The sequence below is a fragment of the Perissodus microlepis genome, chromosome 7, assembly GCF_051167445.1.
Source record: "Perissodus microlepis isolate ML-2025 ecotype Zambia chromosome 7, ASM5116744v1, whole genome shotgun sequence".
In the NCBI taxonomy this organism is placed as follows: Eukaryota; Metazoa; Chordata; class Actinopteri; order Cichliformes; family Cichlidae; genus Perissodus; species Perissodus microlepis.
This window is the reverse complement of record NC_140467.1, coordinates 13,225,035-13,251,030: the sequence shown is the minus strand read 5'-3', so window position 1 is coordinate 13,251,030 and position 25,996 is coordinate 13,225,035. Positions and strand designations below refer to the sequence as shown.

At 39.7% G+C, this 25,996-nt stretch overlaps 2 protein-coding genes across 3 annotated transcripts; both read right to left on the bottom strand.

Annotated features, from left to right (window-relative positions):
- Positions 1-1,031: 1,031 nt before the first annotated feature.
- Positions 1,032-12,801, bottom strand: pias1b (protein inhibitor of activated STAT, 1b). The gene is made up of 14 exons (XM_084933539.1): positions 12,758-12,801; positions 10,159-10,591; positions 9,917-10,001; positions 9,700-9,747; positions 8,532-8,622; positions 8,294-8,428; positions 8,074-8,179; positions 7,190-7,263; positions 6,795-6,955; positions 5,969-6,102; positions 5,713-5,887; positions 5,461-5,600; positions 3,940-3,977; positions 1,032-3,117 (listed from the first exon to the last, which is right to left on the bottom strand). Exons 1-14 carry the CDS (start codon positions 12,779-12,781, stop codon positions 2,770-2,772), a joined length of 1,992 nt encoding a protein of 663 aa, XP_084789665.1. The 5' UTR covers positions 12,782-12,801; the 3' UTR covers positions 1,032-2,769.
- Positions 12,802-13,604: 803 nt separating this feature from the next.
- skor1b (SKI family transcriptional corepressor 1b) lies at positions 13,605-21,521 on the bottom strand. Of its 2 annotated transcripts, none has more exons than XM_084933537.1 (8): positions 20,339-21,521; positions 18,204-19,948; positions 17,774-17,873; positions 17,556-17,660; positions 17,385-17,444; positions 16,695-16,769; positions 14,980-15,054; positions 13,605-14,400 (listed from the first exon to the last, which is right to left on the bottom strand). In XM_084933537.1, the coding sequence occupies exons 2-8, from the start codon at positions 19,929-19,931 to the stop codon at positions 14,303-14,305; spliced, it is 2,241 nt and encodes a 746-aa protein (XP_084789663.1). In that variant the 5' UTR covers positions 19,932-19,948; positions 20,339-21,521; the 3' UTR covers positions 13,605-14,302. The 2 variants fall into 2 exon arrangements, with proteins under 2 accessions (XP_084789663.1, XP_084789664.1); XM_084933538.1 differs by having other exon boundaries at positions 13,605-14,397.
- Between the last annotated feature and the right edge of the window lie 4,475 nt (positions 21,522-25,996).

Genomic DNA, 25,996 nt, shown 5'->3' with positions numbered 1-25,996 from the left:
CTCTGTGATTGGTTGCAAACAGGAAACTTTTAAAGCTGTGATGGACAGGAATATCACTGAGGTCCACCTTATGTAACAGACTGATTCAGCTCCACTACCACAAAGACAGATACAGGAAATTATTTATATCTCATGCTACTATCATCTATAATACAATTTATCTGTCTGGCAGAGCGTCATCTGGCAGATGTATTTTTAAGGACTGCATGGTAATCACCTCATAGCAAAAAGCCCCCAGTTGGGCATGACTGAGTGAGGTTTACATGTTCTCCCTGTGCCTGCACGGGTTCCTTATGGGTACCTTGACTTCTTCCCAGTCCTATAATACTGATTTTAAAATGACTATTGGTGTGAATGTGAACATGAATGCTCGTCTGAGTCTCTGCCACAGACTGACAACCTGTCCATTTCAACTGCATGAAAAAAAAGTTCTAAATACAGGGTAAATAACGTATTTTGTATGGTAAACACAGCAGGGAAGTGGACTTCGACCATGCTGACTGAATAAACAAATGCAGAAAGCCTGCAGCAGTTTGTCAGGTTTACATACTCAACCAAATTGAGAAAGACTTAAAAAGTGACATTTCCTGTATATATGCATTAATATTTTAGTTTAGATTGGTTTGTAAGTACATAAATATCATTTCAGTTATTTTGTATTTTTTTTTTAATATGTCATCACTCCTAGTTTAAATTAACCATTAAAACACAGGGATACCCCGAGCCCATTCCCACTCCTCAAAAATCAAGAAAACTACTAACAAGCAAATGTGTACAATGTTGCTTTTCTTTCTTCTAATAATAATAACTGCCAATGATATTACGTAGCTTTATCCTTTTGTAACCTAAGACCTTGATACTGAAAAACAATTTCATAAACAATGCAGATTTCTTTTAAGTGCCACGCCGCTCCTCAGAGACAGTACATTTTTTTGCTGGCGACCAAGTGATTTTGTTTCTATACTGAATGCTCTCAAAAGCTACCAGAGAAGCAAACGGAGCTGTCCTCACGCCATCTACAAAACATGCACTTCCTTGTATTGGTTTTAATTCTTACAAATATCAAACAGCACAGTAGACCTCGCAGCCGTTCAAAATGATCAAAGCTTCTATTGAGTTATTGACATCATCTGATAGCAAAACAGACAAACAGAAAATGTTACAATGCATGTCAAGCAACAATGACATCTTTAAATAGCATTAATTATATATAATTACAAAAGAAATGATCACATACAATGACAGCAATGCATGTTCATTAATCAAACAAATGCTGAAAAATATATATGATAATAAATAATTCTAATTGTAAGCACAAGTCAAACAAAATAAAGGAAAGGGAGGAGTCCAAAGTAACATAGATGATTTTGACTTCTGGGCCAAAAAAAAAGGGTGTTGTGATTCACTCGAAGACTAAGCTCTATCAGTTATCTTAGAGGCTGCTGCAAATACATTAAACATCAAAAAAGGCTGTGTCCTGTCGCCTCAATAGGGAAGAGCACTCAAACAGGTGAGCTTTCAGGTAATTTGTAGACACACATAAAGCTGAAAACTACTCAAATGCGCATTGTAATGCTTCACTGCTCCAAACAGGCTCTCTGTAAATTAAAAAACAAAAAGCAACAAGTGCTAAAATCAAACCCAGTGAAATGTATTTAATCCAATTGCACTCAGTGAACAGTTTTACACCTTTCAAATATAGCATTTCACCTCACGCGGACCAGAAACTAGTCTCCCATTGACGGTGGAGCAGAAATTTATCGGTATCAACTCATCAATTGTTTTTTTTTCTGTGCATGTTTTTAAGAATATAATATGCAAAGTAAAACAACTACACTTTGAGAGGAAAAAATGACACAATACTGCAAATCTAAGACTTATATAAAAGGTCCGATAGTGGTTCTTGCTGGACCTGTGCCCTTCATTCACACAACAACAACAAAATAAAATTAAAATAAAAGTGTTGTCTTAACAATACTGACGTCTCCCAATTTATGTCATCCAGGTACAGTTTGAACAATTTAACATCGCTCATGTTTGATTTGAGTTGAAGAAGTGAGGAGGAAAAGAGAGCACTTACGACAATAGAAGGATCTAGCATTTACTCCTGCATTTCTAGTGGCAACAGTTCCTAGAGGCATAGGGAATGCTTCTTTAAAAAACAAAACAAAAAAAACAGCACGCATCCTACATAACTTACATCATAAATAATTATTTAAAATAATGACCACAGCATGAATGTTCTACTGAAAAAAATTCTACAGTGATGGCAAAAAATGGCCGATCTTTCTGCTGCCCACAGCATGTCAACAGAAATAAAGCCATTTAGAAAATAAAGAAAGTGTTACCCATTTTCCTGTTTTGCTGAGACTTGCCTTTTGTACATCTATAACAATGCCCTTTTGCTTTATATTCTGAATATCACGCTCCATAAGGTTGTGACCCCCACTGCGTTCTGTGCATGTATACTGAAATAATGCCATTGACATGAATTATCGAAACAAAACCGTAAAAACAGGTACAAAAGGTACAATTTAATCAAAGGACCACATGAAGAGGTGTGAAAAAGTCTTCAGTATTCACAGAAAAATATCAACTGAAGTAACTCACCGGACAGGAAGCGTCCTAAGTTTATATACATATGATAAGTAAAATTGAAAATAGATTTTCCTCTCTGTACATAGCACTGTATTCTTTCATCTTCCTCTTCTTTATTTACAAAGAACTCCTGCTCTCGACGTCTCCCTTGTCTTTCAGTTCTGAGTGGATCTAGTCAAGAGAGATAATGTCAGATATGGAGCCATAAATGGCCGCTGCAGCTGCTGCTGCTTCCACTGAGGACCTTGATAATCCTGAAATGGAATGGCTGTCCCTGTCTCTGTCCCGATCCCGGTCTTTGTCGCGGTCCCGCAGACTGCTCGAAGACACCAAACTACTGGTGCTGCCGCTGTTGCTGCCTCCGTTGGTGGCAGCCAATGTGCTGCTCCCCGGGGTGCCTGGCTGTTCACGTAAGAGCTGAGGGGAGCTGTAGGGCAGGAAACGGTTGAGGAGCAGGTCATGATCCTCTGAGGCTGAAGCCGACGCAGCTGCTGCAGCAGCCATCACCATATTGTAATGCTAACAGGACAAAGAAGAGTGACAACAGTCAAGCATACTGTGAAGAAATATGTTAAAGCCTAGTGCTATATTTACAAAACTTCATGACACTGAAGAATTGGGAGAATAAAACAAACCAAAAAGCAAAAACAGATGACCAAGTTTTAATTTTAAGACAAACTACTAAGACCTGTGCCTGTCTGACTGCATGCATGCTTTAATATAATATACAGTAGTTCAACTAACAGCTGCTAAAGATAGAAGCAAAATGGCAAATTAAGTTGTTTTAGTGAATATTAAGTTTATAGTTGTTCCCAAATGTCACTGGCATGTTTTCCTGTGGTGTTGGATGGCGCTGTGTGTGAGTGATGTGCTGGCAGAGTCGTGCAATTTGGAAAGAGGGATGCAAACCAAGTTACTTTCATTAGTAACAGTCTACAAAGACAATCACTAAACGCCTCACATGAAGACACCAGTTGTTGTAAGAGGATAACAGAAAACTAGTTTTAGCAGAAATCTGAGAATCAGTTTTCCAAATGACCTCAGATTTGACACGGACCTCAGCGTACACCTGGCAAGTGTTATTTGTTAGAGAGATAACAATTCAAACAGCACTTTAGTAACTTAAGTATGTGAGAAAAAGTGAGGTTGCTGTATGTACAGCACTAAATGTATGAATAAAGCTTAGTTTTGATTTGCACAGCTATGACTGGATAAAAACCATCTGTAAATTTATTTAATTCAATGTACAGTTCTAAAGATTTGTCTTACTGAAAATATATCACTCTTTTACAATCTATTTAGGCGGGTTTGTGGTCGCTGGATGAAAATGAGTAACTGTACCTGATTGTCGCCTTGGAGGAAGGAGAAGAAATTTTGATCTGTAAGAAAAAGAAAAGACTTTACAAGCTGCGTTCAGAGGCATGAAGTCATTACAAGTGAATAATTTACAACCAATGTATTACAATGAAAATTCCCCAGGTCTCCAGTATATGGAATATTTCCCACAACAAAAACCTTTCTTTCAATTTAATCGATACATTAGAGCCAAATATTTTTACGGAGGTAATTTGAATATCTTTTTATTTTATTAATCCCTCCGCAAATTAGAGAATTCTGTCAGGAGCCAAAAAGCGTCCATATTCTCCATTTTTTCTGTTTCCTTTTCGCTCAGTGTGTAAAAAAAAAACAAGTTCTGAGAAAAAGGTTGTTTTTTTTTGTTTTTGTTTTTTTTTGGAAAAGTAGCATTTAAAGTAAAAACATCTTCCCCAATTAATTACTTACACTGGTACATTTGATAAATTATCTGATTAGAGAGCCAAATTATTCAGTACAACAATAAATGTCCTGATAGGGAAAATTTTGTAACAAAAACCAAAGTCTTATCTTTCTCAGCATGCTTAAAAAAAAAAAAAAAAAAAGTGTTACAAAATTTCAACTGACCACTGCACGAAAACAAAACAGAACAAAAAAAACAACCAACCAAACAAACAGGTTTTTGTTTCTACCGTCTCACCCTTGCGCAAACCTACGTGACTAATGTACAATTAATGACTTACAATAATCACTGTGAAGTTATCTCCCTATGACATGGCTACACTGTAAGACATCAACATTATCCCTAGTTCTGTCTATCAGGAGGTACACTCATGCTGGTAGTCAGTAGAGGTGGGAATCACCATACATCCCACGATACGATATTATTGCAATTTTTTAAAAAAATTTGCGATATTTAGATTCTGTACATAAAGGTAAACTTTATCAATATTCATTTTATCTAATATCAAAGTCTCGCACTCAGTCTTTCTCTCATTTCAGTCAGTTTTATTGTTGACAAACTGAACGGTTTGTATTACAGTCTAGTCCATCTTAACTGAATGCAACCATCTGGTACAATTATAGCTATTCTGAACTATGCAATTTATGAAAACTATACAGCCCCTTCAGCAACTGAAGAATTTTAAAGTAAATTAAAACAAAATATAATTTTACATTAAATAAAAAAGTTTTAAACTTAATTAAAATAAAACATGTCTTAAATTAAAATAAGTAAACTGTCATGTTTATTGCTGCCAAAAAAAAAGTTAAACACATTTGGACAGTGAAGGAATGTCAGGATTTTTGCTCAGAAAAAGGATCAACATGCTCTGAAGTCAGAGCACAAAAACCTTTTTTGTAACAAAATATCGATTTCTGCTGTCCCTGTATCGATACATTGTTAGCAAACAAAATATCATGATACTACACAGAATCGATTTTTTCCCCCACACCTAGTAGTCAGATGACAGAATTTAACACATACACGCTATGATGGCAGTGAGATAAAATTCAAAACCTATCCTTTAGGGAAATTGACGGGGCTACCTGGCAGGTCACTGGCTGTGTGATAGTAGTGGCGGTAGTCCTGGATGAGAGGTGGTGGGGGAGGAATGTAACTGGTCTCCACAGGTGGCATGCTGGGAGCTCTGCTCACAGGTGAGGCCTGGCTGTGCAGGTTTAGTACTCTGGGAGGAAATAACATCATATGTTTAGAGACAAAAGCAGACAGAGTTGAGCACAGACAACCCAAAATATTTTTTACAGTCATCTCACTTCCTTTGCAGTTTCATGACTTACCCCTTGCTTGCAGGTGGAGAGACAGGTGACAGCGAGGGACAGGCTCTTTTAGGAGGCGGCTCGTCATCTAGCTCATCTTCTGAGGAGCTATCCAGTGTCAGATCGATCACATCTACTTTCTTGCAGTTGTCATTAGAAGACCGTTTGTGCTCATGCGCGTCGGTTCCAGACAGATCTACAAGGAAACAGCGATGTCAGTCTGCGTTCCCAGATCATGGGGAAGATTAGATTTAAAGATTAAAATCAACTGACATACCGCTGTCTACACCGTTGTAGGAAGCAGAAACCTCCTGCACTTCTTTCTTTGACCTCATAGGGGCCCAGCTTCCATCTTCTTTGAACTGGATTTCATCACAGTCAGAGCAGCTATTCAAGATTTCCATGAACAACCTAGAAAAACAAGCCATTCCAATTCTATTACAATAATCTTAAGTACTTCTGAGTCACTTAAAAGTCAAACTTCAGAATTACAATACAGCTGTGATTCATCATGAGCAGATTGAGCAACTGATACTAAATAAACATAAACAAGGATTTGTATTATTGGCAATTCCTGTCCAAGAATCCAGTCCAGAAACAGCTGTTCAAGATAGTCAGGAGACAATAAAACACAAACCAAAGAAAGTCTGTTTCAAGTTAAAACAAGAAGTTTAATTGAGTTTAATTGCTTCTAAAGCTACACGCTATTTATGCAGCATGCAGTTTTATTATTATATATCTTGACAACTGTCAGACCAGCTGCAGGATTATCCTAATAAAAATCAGGAATGCAGGATGTTAAAGTTAAGCCAACTTTAACTTCATAACCAGATGACTGCATCCGTTTTTGCTAAAGCTGTCTGATCAGCAACATCCACCCAGAACAAGTGGGTTTAATCAAATTAAAAAGGCATTCAGCGCATCCCTTTTTTGCCAATGTTAAAGAAACCTGCTCCACCCTTTCTGGTCAGAAGACGACTGGATTAACATTTCTACAAAGTAGAGGAAGGAGAGCATTTCTGACTACATCATACTAAACGGATGGGCATGGGCATGGAACCATACCCGACATTAAAAAAATAAATAAAAAAAGACGTGCTCACCCGTCAATAATTAGGTGCTCATATGGTGCCTTCTTGTCACAGACTGGACAAACCCATGTTGGCTTCTTCTCATTCATTTGAATATAAAGAGTAGCATCGAAGCACTGGAGGTGTGAGCATGTCATTGCTCGGCAGGGGATTGTCAGCCTCATCTTCCCCAACTAAAAAACAAAACAAAAGAAAGATAATTCGATAAATGTCGCTTCCATTGACTGACACAGTGATCAGTTTTATACTATATAATAGCACAGAACAAAAGCAACAGTCCCCAACCACTTTACATCCAAATACCGTAAACCTCAGGTCACTAAAACTGTAAATGTATTTCTTGTTGCTCTAATAGCAGGCTAAGAAGCAACTTAACATCAAGGAGGATAGTGATGAATGGTACTTACAGGACACAGGAGAGAGACTCTTAGACTTGTGGTAGCAATCTCACTCTCTGGATCGGCCGTCAACTTCTCTTTGACTGTAAGAAAAACAAAGTTTAAGTGCTAGAGTCACAACTTTTTAATGTTTAATGGAATTTGTTCTTTGACACACTTAAGGTTCAAAATGTTGCTTGCGTAACAATGTTTTAAGGTTACTATAGTTTGTTGAACTAAAAACATAACAAAACTAAAAAAGTGGAAAAAAGTTAACATGTATTGAAAAACGTAAAAAAAATAACATAAAAGAAAAGCTCTGAAAAACATTGTATTACAGTAGAGTCTTTACCTTAGAATATAAAATGCCTTGAGGCTACTGTTGCTGTGATTTGGTGCTACAGAAGTAAAACTGAACTGAACTGAAGCACAATGTTGTTGCGTAGATTTATTGAGACCAAACATTGTTCCCAGTGTGTCTGTGTTAAAGGAACAATTGTGACCTTGCTACTGACAAATTATTTCATATTGCAAATATAAAAAAAACAAACAAAGCTAAAGTAAAAACTAAACACTTTAAACATTAAAAACCAAACTGAAACAAGCAATCTCAGGGGAATTACTCTGATAGTATTGTAGAGTCCCACATACAGTAAGGACTACAAAATTGTGAAGCAGAAAATGTAAGCTCCACCACTGGCCTTTGTTCACATAAACAAACAGAGGGACTTTTCCAGAGAACATATGAGGAATGCAAAGAAAAGTACCTTTACCTTTGTTTCGACTCTGTGGTCAGACCAGTTAGAAAACTGTAGCAGAGTTACTGTACGAAACTTCTGTTTCTTAAATGTCATTCTCACAAATCATGGGGCAGATCCAGTTCTTTGTACTTCCCAATTAATATCGTGACTTACTCAGAGCCCTGGAGTGGTCAGGGTTCCTGATTCCTTTGGCCCGTAGTCTTTGCAACAACACTGCTGACGACTGCTGTCTGACCAAATACACAGCCATGGAAAAACACTGAAAAAAGAGGAAATAATAAGCAAACCAGGTCATGCTCATGGTTCATGTTCTCCTCACAACTCCGCAGACCATATGTTTAAACATAAAAAAATGAGAATCCAGTGTGTTTACCCTGCCAATTTCTGAAGTCCATGACACCACAATTGTGTTGGGGACTGTAGTAGACAGCCGGACAAGAGACGTTATGTTAATGGGGCGACTGGGCCTTTTTGGTTCAACTCCATTTTTGGTGGGAGGAAGATATCCCTACAAGGAACACAACAAATTTAGTAACTCATAGTCATATTATTAAACACTGGAAATGCTCTATGACAAGCAAAGAAAAACAAAACAAACACCAAGGACTCACCGGAAGATTACAAGCCTTTCCATTCACCTTCACGCACAGATTTGGGGGGAAATGATCCTCCTGGGGACAGCTTGTCTCCGATAAGCAAAATCTGAAAATAAGAGAAAACAAATTGCATCGAGGATAAGTTCAGATGTTGTGGAAAAAATGGCAAACACAATTTGTTTCTGTTCAGTTACCACTTTGACAAAAAGGCTGGCTTTCTTTCTTTCTTGCTTATTTTAGGTTTTCGGTTGTGTCAAGTACAGCCATCTCCATCTATGATACAGGAGAGCACTTCTTAACGGATGTCATTCACCACTTTTTAATGTCATTAAGTATTCTCTGTCATATATATGCTGGCTTGGGAAATCCTACAGGCTAGACTGGATAAATTATGTGTTCTTTAAAGCAAAAGAACACATAATTTTCACCTTTACTGTTCAGTGTGGTAACAATGTGTCCACATCCAAATATTTTTGTACTTTTCTTTGGTTATTTTTGTAATCCCTCATGTCTGTTGTGAATATAAACAAAAGCCTGAGCCCCCAAGAGAAAAACATGCCTTGTATCCTTCACTGTTCATTTGAAAATTTGACCTCAATGTAATTCAACTCAATTCTTATCTTTGCGTAGCTGGGATGGGCTCCAGCCCCCCCCCCCCAATGACCCTGATAACAATAACCAGAAGAGCATGGATGGCAGGATCTCAACTTTGTCACTTATCATTAACGATAGCTAAAATCATAATTAGCAGGTTGAGGCTTTCATTTCTTAAATTTGAAAAGAAAAACACTAGCAGCATGCTTAAAACAAACAAAACTGTCGCAACTTTTGTTCAGGATTAAAACATTTAGAAACAAGTTTCCAGCTGCATGAGCTCTCTTAGGCTTTTTGTTCTTTGGCACGCTTGAGGATCAAAATGTTGCTTGTGTATCAGTGTTTTAAGGGTTCACTTATTACTTGGAGCCACTTAGTTTTCAAACCTTTTTCTGTTCTGTCACTTAAAAGAAAAGTTTGTCTTGATGTGTGCACAGTTGCTCTTTTTTCTCTAAACTTTCGTTCATGTGACATTACTATTTCTGGCTGATTCAAAATGGAGAGCAGCTGAAAACAGACCCATTACTCACACCGCCACATCACACCGATTAAAACAGATGCTCAAAAGAAAAGGCTATCTTAGTCATACCTTAACTGGACTTGAACGGCAAAGTCACATTTGGTCCCGGATATGTCCCTGAAGAATTCAAAAAGAAGAAATATTTAACACACAACACATGAATGACTCGGTTTTCTCCGATATCTGATTATAAAAGGTTAATTAGCGATAAAGCTTTAAAAGTGACAGTTATTTGCCTTCTCATTTATTTAACTCGCCGAATGTACCAAGAAGCTTTCTCACTTACATGGAGCTGCTGATCTGCTGAACTTGCTGCGGTGTTAATGCAAAGGCATAACATGCTTCCTGGAACCGCTGACTGTTGTCTGAAGCTATGAAAAAGAAACCAGAAACACAGAGTCAGTGGGGAAACCTACAGAAATGACCGGGGTCAACAGATGCTGAACTTTTACCCGGTGCTTTCATGGGATGCACCCAATGGAGAGGTGCTATCACTAAACACAGCTGAACAGGAAGTTGTGGACTTACCCAGGCTGGTTGGCTTTATCAGCTCATCCAGCACATCGTAGAATGACAATCTCTGGAGCTTGACATCAGGGTGTACAGGGTGCAGAGCGGAGGAAAGATGAGGCAGACTCAGCTCGTGCTTAGGCCCGAGTAAGGAAACAGGCAGCAGCGGTGATGGGGAACCGTGGCTGTCAAACCCCAGTTGGGCAAGGCCAGTGGGCAAGCTGGCTGCAGCGTGAACACCGGGAAGAGCTAGGTCCACTGGCGAAACCATTTTGGTTGGAAAGCGCCGCCTGTAGAGCTCTTTGATCTTCATCTGCACTGCGGGACTGCAACCAGCCTTGAGTAGGTGGAGAGCTTTGGTCAAAAGTTCATGTTTGCGCCCATGCTTATTCCGTCCCGCATATCCCAACAACACTTGGAGCTCAGAAACACGAAGGCTCATTACCATTTGCTGGTGAAAAATGAAGAGTGAGGAAGAGAAGATCTATAACAACTTAAAAACAAAAATTTCTAATCTGTCATAAAGAAACAAAAAACTATTTTATCAATTAAATACAACTGTTAAATAATGTCTTCTTCTTATTATTTTTTAAAAATAAATAAATAATGCTTTTAAATCCTTTGCTAGCTTGCAATGTCCACACACAACATTTTCACTGAGTCATTAATATTTGTCTGTAAACATAGCCCCTCTGAGATGACTATGGAAGAGACAGGCTTTTGGTTAGATGCAGAAATGCACATTTTTAAATGCAACTTCTTTGTACTTTTAATTCACAACACATCAGCACATGTTGCTCGTGGTAAAACAGGATGTGGACATGGTCAGCTGTACAAAATAATGGAAGCCACTACAGAAACTTTTTGAGACATTGTCCAAGATAATCTAACTCTGGTAATGTTTGACAATGAAGGTGGCAACGCTGCAACAGACTGCATTAAACTATATGGTGGTTTTATTTTTTTCAAGGATTTAGCAGGACGTGAGTTTCTTTTATGTTTGTTTAAAAAACAAAACAAAACAAATATTTTAGAGTGAAATGCAGTGAAGCAAAGCAACAATGCTAGCCTGCATGACAGCCTCTGAGACACAGAGAGAATAAAAGTCAATTTTAAATAGTTTGTACTATGTTACATTATACTGTAAAGCCTCCACTCATATTCTTGTGCTGACTCTATGCTGTAATATCTTTGTGGATGACTGCATTGCAGACAAATAAAGCAACGTCATATAGTCCATATGCAAATATTTTGGTAATCTCCTCTGACAATCAATCAGTGACCTACCCGGGATAAATATTTAAGCAATGGAAAATATTCTCATGACGCCTTAGAGGTGCAAATTATACTGTGAAGTTGCATAATATGTACTTTTTAAAGCTGGCTTGAGAAAACTTAAAACATAGTTTGGAGATGACTACAATGGCATTTCTTTTTTCTGTAACACACTCCCATAACAGGGTGGTGCCTGCCATATTCAAGAATAAGGGATCACAGAGAGCTGTCTCTCTCAGTATAGTATATACCACTAATAAAGACAGTCTTGGTGGTTTTAAATACCAAATGACTAATTAGTGTTAGAATCTGTGTTCTTTTAACTGCAACACCAGCAGTGCAAATCAGAATCACGCATGAAAACACATTTATAACACATTCCCTACATAATGATGTAGCCAGATTAAAGAAGTGTACTGTAGTATTGAGCAAATCCAACTCCTAACTCAAAAGCGGTACTCTTAGAAATTACAGATAGATTTAAATCTTTAGTGAGCTTATCTCAAATGCATTTTATGCTGTACAAAAGTAACACTTACTGATCAACCTCAATGATTGCTACAGTACTGTTGATATGATCACCTTTGGCAATGCAAGGTGTGAGTACCGCAGATATTAGTTCATTTGAGGTGAAGATCAAAATGAAAGCCTTTTACGTGTAGTGTAATTGTCCACAGTGGAATAATAATTCATTAAGAATATTAAATTAGAAAGTGGGTACACACTGCGGTGGTTTAATAAGTAAAAACTAGCTAACGCCACCCGCATGATGCTGGTGTGACCTCACTGAAACAAAACAAGACTTTTCATTGTGTTAACTTGTGTTTGAAAACAAATCGCGTTGGATTACATTAAAACAGGAGTGTGGACAGTGTCTGTAATTTGTTGGACTAGATGTCAAAAGTATAGCCAATCCAAGTTAACCTGCACTCGGATTCCAGGGAATAGACAGAGCCCATCTTTAACACACACTGCGGTTCGCATGGCGAACTACTGATAAGGCTAGGAGGCTAACATTACAATGCCAGTGGATTTCACACGCTGACAGGAATATTAGCTTCATCTCTTGCTAAAGCCCACATCCGGCCTTATTTAAGTGCAGATGAACCACAGACAGAGCCTAACGCAGAGTGTGCAACAATAACAAAGCTAGTGCTACCGAGCTAGCTCGTCAGCTAACTGTCTATCTAGTCGTTTCTGCTCTGCTGTTTTCTTATCATATGCCTTCATAACAACACTCTTCGGGTGTCTACTGTTAAGTGTCAACGGCGCTAACACCTGAAATTGAAATCTCAGTGTGTGAAACGTTTATTTATCAAGCTAACGTATGTACTCGCTTTACCTTCAGTTCCGCACTCTCCGCCATCTTGTTACACTGGTTGCGCAGGCGCAACAGCCATCCTCAAGAAACATAAAAAAGTCAGTTTTCATTCTCCACAGTGCACAGCAGGGGGCGCTGCTGGAACACAAACGACCACAGGGCGCCTCCGAGGTATTACAGACTACTTTGAACAAAAGCAGGGCGCACCTTCAGATCTTAGTTGGCTTGATGCGTTTTGCTCTGCAGTACGTAAAGATAAAACAGGGTCGCGATTAGGCTTAAGACGCAGTGTTCGTTCCCTTTATTCGTGCTATAATTTGTAAATCTTTTATTTAATTTGTCAACTGACAATGGAAATATTTGATCCTTATAATTAAGTCATTTAGACGTAATTAATATTGGCAATTTTAACTTGGGAATCCGTCACTTTTTCTTTGTCTTATCACTTTATTTATTAAAAAAAAAAAAAAAAAAACTAAACACCTGATCATTTCAAGTTGTTTCCTTGGGCTCTGGGAAGTTGGATCTAGGTCTCAGTCGTCGATTACCTAGACGAATATTCCACACTCAAAATAGCCTCGGGTTGCTTGTTTTCCGCGTGTAGAAAGCTGTTTTCTCATGGATATGGCATTATTTTCCCCTCCACAAACAGTTATTTAAATAACGCTTACAGCATATAGCTTCATTCATTCATTCACAAAGGTGAAAGGTGCACTCACATAAGTGGGTTTTGCTAAATTAGGAGTCCACTGGCTCACGAGATCCTGTGTTGATTGATTACTTGCAGGGAAAAAAAGAAAAAAAAGTTGTGGGAATCAAAAAGGTAAAAAGAAATGTAAATATGGGGGGAAATAAATCACACTTCTTTAAATAAAATGATTTATTCATTAGCGACAAAAACAAATATTACATGGAGGAATAGGCTATTCTTAATAGGATATGTCACTGCTTACAAGGTCGCAGATGCACTAATTCAGCCTACTAATTTCTGTGTTTTTCAAATTTCCAACAGCAAATAGGCATAGTTTGACCGCTACAGAAATAAATATGCTGTATTTCAACGCGGAGGCTTTTTTGTATTTTGTTTTGTTTTGTTTTTTTACTGTAATTCCCACCACTCGTTTTAAAGTGCATAACATCCAAGGTAAGCTACTGGCCTGCATGGAAGAACACATTAAAATTAGTAGGCTTATTTACAATACTGAGAGGATAAGGAGCAATGAACCGTCTAATCAAAGCTGCTATTGTTGATAGGGGGAGGAAAAAATGAAGAAGAAGAAATAACAACCCACCTTTACAACAAACATACATTGTCATTGCACTTTGCCACAAATAATAATAATCGATGGGATAATTCCAATAAAACAAATCACTGTATGCGAGATACATAAACAATGAGGGTGGAGATCCACTTTTTTTTTTTATTTATTGTTTTTAAATATTACAGATAGTTACACTTTAGACTACTTTCAGCTTGGCTCAGAGTGTCCGTGGTGGTTTTTAAATCTCCCGTGGTGTGGTTTTTAACAGAAGCTGTGGCTGCGTCCTCGCGCCCCTGTGTCTGATTCACGGTGGTAGCAGAGGCGATTTGAAGGAGCAGGATCCGGTGCAGTGGCGAGGAGTCAACATCTTACAGGAGAAATGGTGTAAAGCGTCGTGAGCTTCTATGAAGAAGGAGATCAAACAATCAATAGTGCACGCGCATGTGAGCGTAAATCATCCTGCTGGGGATTACAGAGGCTGCTGCTGTTTAAATATGTAGACCTACATAAGACAAGTTAAACACAACTGCACGTTTACAGTTAAATGATGATATGATCGATTCATGATATGAGTCGGAGTTGCTCAAAACAAGTAGTTTGGAAGCGTTTTAAGAGGCTGTGGACTATCCACTTAAATAGCCTGTCCATCCACAATTACCCTTCGACCTTCTCTTTCTGGAGCAATTCAATGGGGTAAGTGTGCACGCAAGAGGCAAGAGCTGGCCACTAATATCTGTTGATATAAATCGTAGTAAAGTTACGTTATGATACTGTTCACCACTTTGCACCTCTGATGCCAAAAACATGTGAAAATCAGGCTTGTCCGTTATATATGAAAACGGTAAAATAAACCTAATTAAGCACACAGGCTGTCGTCGGTGATTTTACATGAAAAATAAGCTATAAAATATCTGTAAATCCCACAGTCAGAAACATCTTGAAACGCTGTTGTGTCCGCTGCCTTTGCTTTATTTTTCTCACCTCTGACTATGTGAAGCTGCTGGACCATCTCCTCCCTGTAGGAAAGTTCCCTTTTCATTTGATCCTGAAAATTATCTGAGAAGCAAATGAAAGATCTGAGTCAGTAAACCAACCACAATTATTTCACAGACAGAAAAAACCCTTCATTTTAGCCACCGCTTTCCCCAAAGTTACTGACAGCACCATGTAGGAAATGTTTGTACCTCTGATCTTTGTCATTTTTAACAATCATGTAACCCCCACAGCATAAACAAACAAAGTGGAATGTTTGTTTAGAGAGAGGCAATAGTTTCTTATAAATTAAGGCTTTTAAGAGGCTGATGCCATTCATAACAGATGCATGCATTAAACTTGTCGGGCAACTGATCAGTAGAGGGCGCTCTTCTCAAGCTAAAGCTACAAACCAAGGGCATCAACGGTAGCAAACACCCGGGCATGCCTTCAGCTGGAAACAAAAACATTTTCTTATGACAATAATTTTTGTTATTTATAGCATTTAAATGAAAATAAATCCGACCTATAATTAAAATATTGATGCCACTGATGAAAGTTAAAAAAAAAACATTTGCAAGGACATGTTTATATTAGGAGAAATATAAACGGAATACCCTTTAAATATGTTATATCATAACCATCTGCTCAGATTTTTGTTTGATAATGTTTCGTCACCACTCTTATATTCATAACAGTCTTACTTTCAGATATAGTAATAGGGGGATTATGCTAGGTATCAAAATTAAAATAAAAAATAGTTTTCAATATTAATGATATTACAGGGTTAATATTAACAAGTTTTACTGTCTTGTCCCTAGATTTTTAATAATAATTTTAATATTATTAAAAATATTAATTATATATATATATATATATATATATATATATATATATATATGCTAAATGGGCCACATATAGGTTTAATTTCTTTCCAACAATTTTGAAAAACAAATAGTTTTATATGGAAGCCTTCATCATCACTTAACTACCTGTATGTGACATCATTTAGTTTCCATTCTTGCAGGTTTATCTTAATTTTTATTCATCTTTACCTGTACTGCAACCAGTGCACATATTTTGGGTATTACATCAATTCTCAATTTTTATATGAGTCTGCCAAATATTCATATTGCTATATAATATATTTCAGAAAAAAGGTATTTATTTATTTGTAAGAAAAGGTGGATAAAATTATTTTAAGTTACAAAAAAAATATTTGCTCATATCTCACCTGATATTCACCTGATTAATCACCTGAATGCAGCTGCTTCTTGAGGACATGGTTAGTTTCATTTTCAAAATTATGATCTTTACATTGCCAGTGTGAAGCTGTTAGTGTCATATCCAGATGGTCTTAATGTATGGACTGCAGATGGGAATGTTCTGTAACATTTTTCATTGTGGTGGATGGGGAACAGTTTTATATATAATTATATTATTATAGATATTTTTCAGTTAGTGTTTCATAAAAATCAAACACTGACTTTTTAAAGTTACCCTTTTTTTTCTGCTGTCCACATATATTTAAAAAAAACATATACTCAGTATATCAATATGAAAAACGGGAAAAGGTAGATCAGATTAAAAACAGCAGTTATTTAGTTCCGCTGCAGCACATGGGAACTACTGCTGAGGTGGATTTGATAGATTAAGGCTTGTGTGTTGGCCTCAGAGAGGAGGAACATTTGCCTTTACATGCACCGTGGCAGAGATTAGCTTACCTTTTAAATGTTGAAATTCACGTTCCAGCTTTTTCCTCAGCTCCACTTGCTCCAAGAGCTGCTTTTGTAGCTCTTCTACAAAAATAAACAAATAAATAAACACAGAAAAAGAAACAAATCAAAATCAAACAAAAACGCCGAGTGTTGAAGGAGAAAAGATGAGGGCTTTCCCATCAGCTTCCATGTAGGACACTTTTGCTATTTTTAATGACAGTGATGAGCACATCATTATCATCATCTGCACTGAAAATTCAGAGCAGGTCTTCCTGGACTGCAGACGACACCCCCGCCAAACCCCACATTTATGTAACAAAAGATGAAAGTGGAAAGTCTGAGGTGTTGTCTTATTAACTTTAACTTCAGTGTTTCTAAATTTCTTAATTAAAGGTCGCTCCACCTCGAAAATACAAAGGCTCTGAAGGTGCAGATGAGCGACAGGACGTTGAAACTGACTCAAGTTTTGCTTGATTTATAAAATTTAGGCCCGCTAATCTACAACCTCTCATTAGCTTTTTTTTTATATTCATAAATGTATGTGATGGAGAAAAACTCAATAAAGTAGGCTACGTCAAATGTAAACAACAACAACAACGATAATAATAATAATAATAATAATAATAATAATAATAATAATAATAATAATAATAATAATAATAATAATAATAATAATAGAAGCAGTAGATAGCTTACCTTTTGCCAGACTTTGTATGTCCCTTTGTGTTGGTAGAGCTCTGGGTGGCGCGTCCTCGCCTGAGTACACATAATATAAATTAAGTTCTTCGGCAAAAATGTAGTCCCACATCTCCCGAGCTTTTTTTTTTTTTTTTGAAATCCCTTTTTTCTGACCTCGGTGTAACTTACCTTCATCCGGCTCTCGCTGGTGCTCCTCGCTGCTTTGTTCGTTAAAAGATTTCGTTTCGATCTCCTCCACTGTGGAAGACGGCTCTTCTTTACTTGCACTCTCATCTTAAGACAAAATAAGTCGATATAATTTTTTCCCTCCCTTTTTGTTTTTTCCAGTTTTTTTCAATTTATTTTATTTTATTTTTTAAACAAAGGCAGGAAAATAAAAGTCTAACCGTTTGTTGTAAGTAGGCCTACTCCAGGCGGGTAATTCGCAGCTCTGAATTGATACGGACTGCTCCTTTGTTGCAGCTCACTCCTCTCTGGTGTGTAAACCTAAAGGAAAAAGAATTACCACTTCTTTGAAGTTTGGTGAAAAAAAAAATATTTGTAATGGAGTAAAACATTAAAAAAATGAATAATGAAAACCTTTAATTAATGTATAGATATTTTATTAGAGAAACGATAAAAGATTTTATTCCCCCTCCTAAGTGATGTGGACATGCCTTTTGTTGTTACTGTTACACTGTTTTAACATAGACAGAAATTCCCCCACAAGCACACATTTCTCTGCTGAAACGTACACATACAGGCAAAAAGAACAGAACCCGATCTTCAGGGGGAAATTACAGCTCTGAATTATCGCCCGTGTTTGAAGTCACTCACTTCGGTGAAAGGTGCAGCTATGTGGCTCTCTGATAACTGCTTGGTCTGCAGTTCTCTTTCAGAGGACTGGGCCACGTGCAGGCTCGTTTTCTGGGAATCGACCAGGCTGCTCTCCTGCAGGCCTTTAGAGTCAGAATCGTGTGGTGAAACGGTGTGTGTCAAAGCTAGGGGAGTCCGAGGACACACCGAAGACAGAGGCCGGGAGCCCTCCTCCTCTTCCTCGTCCTGCGTTTTGTTTGTCTCCACGTCCACGTCTGGCTCGCCCTCGCTGTCTACGCACGGGGACACAGAGCGGTAGCTCGAGCTCTCGCTTAAAAAGTCGGGCGATAAGTAACCGGTGCGACAGCCGTTGTACGCGCTTCTGTTGCCGTACAGCTTGGCGATGCAGTCAGCGTCTTTGATGACAGGTCTGAACGCTGACACGTAGCTGATTTTCCGGGGCTGGAGCGACACCCCCTCCGTCGGCCTCCCCTCGTCCCCTGACTTGTCTTCTTCGTTGCGCAGAGACTGAGTGCTGGAGCATCGGTCGTTATCGACCGCGCTGTCTTTCGACGTGTTGGTGCTGCGGTCACTGTGCTCGGACATGTCCATGTCAGTCTGCCTGGGCGGACACAGCAGCTCTGGAGGGGGCTTGTGCTGGGCTTGGGGATATGGGGGCATGGGCAGCGCGCCGGCCGCGGGCCAGAACATGGGGAAGGAGTGGTAGGCGCTGTCCTTGGTGGCAGGCCACAGCACACCCGGGAGGCCGGCTTTGCTTTGCTCGCCCATCATGCCGTCTTCTTTCTTTTGGCACAGGCCGAAAGCCGGGAACCCGTATGGGTGAGGGAAGAGGGGCGGTGGGATCTTTTGCATTATCCCGAAGCCCTTGCTGGGCACCGGGATGACCGGGTAGCTGCGCGTGCTCGTCATAGCACCCCGGCTGCCCTCGCAGCTGAGGATCTTTGCGGGGATCTCCGGGGAGCTTTGTGGACGGCTGGGCTCGTGTGATTTCAAAGGAGAGCTAGAGCCGGACCCACTGCCTGGCAGCGTCCTCTTGCGACTCCCCCCGTTGAACATGGCCTTCACGTCTTCCCACGCGTGTAAAATCTCCATGGCACTGCCTTTATCTGTTAGTTTTAGATGCCGCCGCCAAGAATTGAAATTAGCTGCGTCTGGCTGCGTGTACTTGGACTCCGGCGTGCGGTGGGAGTGAAATATGAATTTATTCGGGGAGAAGTACATGTTGCAATAGGAGCACTTAATGCACTTGGCCCTGGAGCTGTTGTATCTGGCCGGGATGAAGCTGCCTCGACTCCCCCAGGCGCACTCGTGGGACACATCAAAGGCAAAATTCTCCGGAAGTTTAGGGGGCGAGTGAGCTCCTAGGAAGGACTTACAGAGTCTCTCTGCCTCGCGTTTAGTGATCATCCCGCAGCGCCTGGAGGAGATGGGCATCGCCCCTGCTCTCCGCAGGATCTCCAGCTGGACAGGGGTGCATTGGACGCAAGTGATCCCCAGCGCGACACGCCTGTTGTGTATCTCGTTATAGCTATAATTCTTCAATAAGGTGTTGGATATTTGTGCGAGGCACAGTCTCTCCTGGCCGTCTATTACCAAAGACACGATCGGTATTCCGTACAGCACCGTCTCTCCGACCTGGTTGGGCTTCAAGTTAGTGCTCGGGTAGGAAAGTTCTTGTTTGGAGTTTGGCGAGGAAGTGGAGTCTCGCCCCGCAGGTATCGAGTCCATCCTTGGAGGCCTAGAAGCTGCAGGGGAAAAAAAAGAAAAGCAAGGTTTGATATGAACACGTGAGTTAAACGAACGCCAAAACTCCAGCTTTATAATTAGCCTTCACTGCCGCGTTTTTAGGTCGAGGACAAGTCATTTGCAGGCCTTCGTTTTTAATTTAAGACACACGAAGCTGATGCTTTATTTTTAGAAATTAGTCTTTAAAGCAGACACTCGTGTTTAGGACATTGCAGAGAAATCATATAAGCTACTCCACGCTTAAAGTTCACGGAATTATATTTTCTTTAATATCTTAAACCTCTTCAGTGTATGAACACGATTATATCAAAGAGACTGCGCGTAAATAATAAGGAACACCCCAAAAACACTCAGTGCATCTGCTGCCCAAAGTCTGTTCCCAAACTCACCTCAGACACTCGCGCAGCTCCCCTCCGCCGTGAACTACAAAGCTGTGATCAAGTGAATGTCGGAGCAATGACAACTCCGCGCTGGAGGACTTGAAGATGTTTGCTTTAGGAGTGGGACGCAGTTGTCCGTGCAGCACCGCCTCCCTCCCGCCTCTCTGCTCCCCTCTCAGTGTGTGCGGATGGTTTGTGTTGCGCCACCAGCAGCAGCAGAGTCCACATGGCAGGCAGACTGTGGTACAGCCCCCCCACTCCACGACAACGATCGCAATCAAGTGACGGCAAAACTTATGGCAAGACACTCCCACTCACACAGGCAGTCTGAATTAACTATGGATTCATGACCAATGAAGATGAGCTGATCTGAGTGCTTAGTCTTAAAGCAGCCTGGAGGTTTATTGGGTAAAGTGTTTAGAAAAGATACATTAAATAAATAAATAAATCGTTGTTGTTGTTGTTGTTTTTTAAAGCAATCGGCTTTCTTTTATTTTAAATATGATAAAAAATACATTTAAATTTAAAAAAAAGATATTATTTTATCATAATTCCGTCATGATGTGGTGTCGGTTACATGCGTTTCATTATTTTTTGCTCCTTCTCAGGGTTATTTGGCATTATGCACGGAGGAGGCTGCAGTGGGATCAGGCATTCCGCTAAAAACAGCAGGGACCCCTCAACACATTGTTGTGCGCGTCCGCCTATGAATACAGGCCTTCATCATGTGCTGTGTTCCCACGGACACGCCGTTTACCAGCTCCCCGGCCTAAACACGCGCTGTGACAATCACCAGCTGCTCTATAAGGTCACTTTGGTGATCTCTCGCTTGGGTCCTTCCCTCTTTTTTGAAAGAAAGGCATCCACGAGAGGAAAACTGTGAAGCCTCGTGTCATAAACGACCAACATTTACCCTTTAAAAGCCAATAAAGGTTTGGATTAATTGTTTTCATCTGGCACAAGTGCTGCGACAGGCAGTCATGTAATATTGATGAAGGTAACAGGACGCGATCCCGTTGGCCCCATCAACCTCAGTGGGGCAGAGCGGTAATAACAACTTATCCGTAATTGTTCACTTATTCTGAGAGGTGTACCATGTGATGCCACGCGAATAATAATAATAATAATAATAATAATAATAATAATAATAATAATAATAATAATAATAACAACAACAACAACAATAATAATAATAAAACAGTTGCAAAATGCAAATAAAATGCATATTACTGTTATCAGAATTATGAATTTAATGCAAATTTCTGTCCAGTCAGCGTTAAATGTGGAAGTAGAAACACTTATATTCGCCGAATGCAAATTAATGGGATTAATGTCCACGTTGTATGATAAAAAAAATATTCTTTTATTTTTGCTAAAAAGGAGAATACGATGGTGTTGTTCATCTCAAATGAGTAACCAGATTCAGATTGAATGGCAAGATCCGTTGATCACTGAAGCAGCAGAGTAAACCCCCTTAACAGCCGGTGTTACATTCAGATGAATCAAAAGTTGTGTTGACAGACTGAACCACTCCAAATGAGCATGCTTTCAAGTATTCAAAAGACTGACAACGACCTCCTGTTAATGCTACAGACTTATTTCGCAGGACCCCCTCTCTGCAGGAAGTGGTGTGTAAAAAGCGATTTTTCAACCACACCTACAGGCGAAGAAATGGGAAAAGTAGCCCACCCTCCAAAAAAAAAAAAAAAAAAAAAAAAGTCAGTGAGGTCATCGTCAGGTTAGTGCTTATTCTACCTTTTTTATGTGTGCAAGCCAGAACAGCTCGTTTAAAAGTGTGTCTGCATTAATCACAGTGCTGCATCAAAGTATGATAATCACCTGAACACTCTATTAAAATAAAAGTGCCAGCCCAGGGGAAATCTTACCTTACTCTTTAATTGTTTTGAAGCTTTGATAGGCTTTTTAATCTAAGATTAATTTATGCATTCTTAAATAACTCTACATATGATTAATAAGCTTGAAAATTAAAAGGAGACTGAAGCAATTATAACAAGTGGTTGGTCATCACCTCATTAGATGGTATTAGAAAGATGCAGTTTGTGAGTTAGTGTGTTCAAATGCGTGTATGTGTGTGTTTGCCTGATTAGGTTTAAAAAAAAAAAAAAAACACTGGAAGGGTAAGAGCAGCGCAAAATGTGCAAGAGACTGTTTGATGACAATCACTGGCAAAAGTGCTGCAGGCTAATTATTCTGGATCTTCCCGGTTTTGCTCTCTCTGAGAGGGCGATGCGCAGTAATTCATGGATAAAAGACACATGATCCAGGACTGATCAGGTACGCCAGCACGGCTCCTCATCAAGATCAAGTTGAGACTGTTCAACATGATTCCACCGGTGTTGATCGTGAGCTGGGAGGACAACAAAAGAGAAAGATCAGCTGTTTGAGAGGCCACCGGAGAGACGCGCTGAAAACAGTGAGACTTGCTAAATGCTCGCTAATGTGTAAACAAGTCATCACCCCTCTCCTGCTCTGATGTTTATTTGTCTCCTAAAAGCCCACCCCTGGGTCCTGACCCCCACATCCTCCACCGCTAAACGGAACATTTCTTCTCGCAGGAGGAGGTGTGCAGTGTGTGTGTGCTGAGTGTGAGTGAGGGGGGGGGAGTTCATCACAGCATCAAATGAGGCTGAGCGCAGGGACCCTTTTGTCACAGACAGGGACTCATCTGCCAATGGTGAGCTGTGAGGTCCTGAGGGAAGGAAGGAACAAAGGTGCTAAAAGGCTATGTGACAATGAGGGTGCTCCGAGGAGAGCCTTCAAGTGTGGGACACAGGCTGCACGGGACAAGCTGTGCCCATCACTCCGCAATTACTTTTTTGTGCAATCCAGAGGCCTTGTGCGGGCATTCATGGAGAGATGCAAGGACACAAGCTGCCATGTCTCTCTGAGCCTTGCTTGCAATATAGAGCAGACCTGAAGCGCATCGTAGAAGGCGTGTGTCGTAAATCACAGACTCGTCTGTTTTGGAAAAAACAGGCCAAAAGAGAGAGAGAGAGAAAAAAACCTCCTGGCAAATTCAAATCCTTTTTTTCTCATGATGAACTCTGCACCCATCAGAGAGCAAACATCACACTGATTCAAAGATGCATTTTGCCCATACTAATATGTGTAATACAATTAGATCGAGCGTGCAGCTAAAGCAGTCACTAAAGGCGATGAGCTTCATGATTGAAGATGCAGAGTTCAGAGCACAGAGTTCACGATCCTGATGGCAGCGAATGAAGATTTTGGTCGACGCTGGACAAAAAAGTAATAAAATAAAATAAAATAGAAAAATCAAAGGAAGAAAAATAAAAAATACACAAAGAAATCAAACGGTCGTAGCAGCATTTAACTTAACTTTGAGGTCAGATATGTAAAGCTATATTTACCACCAGTACCGAAAAATAATGCTGACAAAAAGACAGTAATATACTAATATATTCTAGATATTAACACTGTAGCAAATATGTGTTAAATTACATTGGAAACAACCTAATATGCATTAATTCATTTTTAACCATAGAAGACCATAGAAGTTTTTTTAATGTGTGAAGTAAAATTGACCTTGAAGAAAGCAGTTGACAAAGAAAAAAGGACCTCAAAATAATTTTGCTATTTCTTTTCTACAGTATAATAAAAATAAACAGAGTTTTGTCAAACATAATATAACATAATCCAATCTGCATTTAAACTCTACACTGTTCATCCCCAACAAGAACCAAGTTCAAAAGCGCCTTAATGCTATAGCAAACAGATCTCTCTGCTGCTAATTCATAAGAACAACTCTTAAATTGCCATTATAGGGACTGCTTGAGTATTTAGGGACCCTAAGTTCTGTGCACTATCACTGTATGCTACAGTGTAATAAAGGAAGATACAGGAATTTGTCTATATCCAACCCCGAGCAGTTTCAATAGTGTAATGAGGAGTCAAGTGAGAATGGGAATTATCGTAATGATAACAAAGGTCTATGCACCATAGCTTGGGGCTGTTATTGTAGGGCATTACCATAAAGATGCGATGTGCTTGTATTGCAGGGTTTTTGTGAGGGAGCAGGCCAAAGCGATAATAACTATTAGTAGATGACAGTGCTTTGTGGGATTCCAGCTGTGGAGCCCAAATTTCCATACAGATAGAATAGCTCTGGGTGGATGATATGCGTATGTGGGGGAAGGGTTGTGTGACTCCAGTGGAGTCATCTGTGCGTGCGCGCACACACACATTCAGGATCTGGAAGTGGCAAATCTCAGTGCTGGACTCAGCCTTGGTGTCCCCAGTCTTACTTGGGTGGGAGTGGTGGTGTTGCTGAGGAGAGCCTCCGGTTCCTCCGCGGGTCTCTGTGGAGGAACTGTCCAGAGTGCTGAAACAGCCTGCTGTTGCTCTATTGGCAGTTTTCAAAGTCGGGAAGTGCAAAGTGTGTGCGCGCGTATGCGTGAACAGAAAACCAGAGATTTCCATCAAGATCACATGCAGGTGAGAGGGCGTGCAACATACTTGTCAGCAACATGTCTAACACAAAAATATAAAAGCCTCCCTCCCCTCGCCAAAAAAAGCGTGTTTTCAAGGTTACAAACTTTGAAAAGCGCACGAATAAATATACAATGAAATACAAGGTGCATCCAACACGCAGGAGAGTAAAGAGGTGTTGCTTAAAGGACAACACAGGGCAACATTTTTTTTTAAGTGCATGATTTACATTCTTGTCACTATAAAACCAGGCACAGCAAAGGTGAAGAAGCAGCTGGTGCAAACCAGAGACTCCGCCTGGTCACGTGACTGACAGGGGTCCTAACCACGGTTAGCTAAGTATTTGTTAAACATATTAAAAAAAAGAAAACAAACTACAACACACACACACACACACACATATATATACAAGCTGGTGGTGGGATTATTTGACCTCACAATATTTGTATTGGAGTTGATAGTCAGAAGAGATATTTAATTGCACTGGGATGCTTCGACTTCATTATCTGGTGGGGTTTTTGACCCAGTATATTTTGTGAAGAGGTTAGGCTTGTGTATTAAAGAGTCTTAATGTTCACACTGAAATAAAAACAAATAATTATTGCATGGCTTTAAGTTTCTTTACTATTTCCCCGAGTTAAAAGTGAGCATGCTGGTGACTCAACTGAAAATTTCTCATGAATCTTTGACCTTCCACGTGGTAACAGATGAAAGTGTCTTGACTAGAAACACACTCAGAGTATATTTATCTTTGGAGAAAACCAGGCCAGCTATTATTGATCTTTATGCTAAGTTAAGCTAAGACTCTAGAGTCTAGCTTCAAGTCTGAATGACAGACAGAAGAGCAGCATTGGTCTTCTAAGCTAAGTCGCTAACTCTCACCAGGGCCGCAAATGTGGGTATCCTCCAAAATGACAAACTATTCCTTAAAGAGTGAAAACTGGAATGGGTTTTACAAAGTAATTAATTCAACTTGAGCAGTGTGTCATTATGACCGTGAAAGGACGTGCAGATGTGAGGAATCAAGGCTGAGTAAGACAGAAAGAGAATGTGGTTGGAAGGTAAGGGTGATGAATTATCCATGGGAGGAGGTTAAGGTAATAATAGCAGCAGATGTGGTGGTAGTGCAGAAATCCAGTGTGCTGTCTCTTGTGTTCTGCACAATGAGGTGGTGTAAATAAGTGCAAAACATCTGTA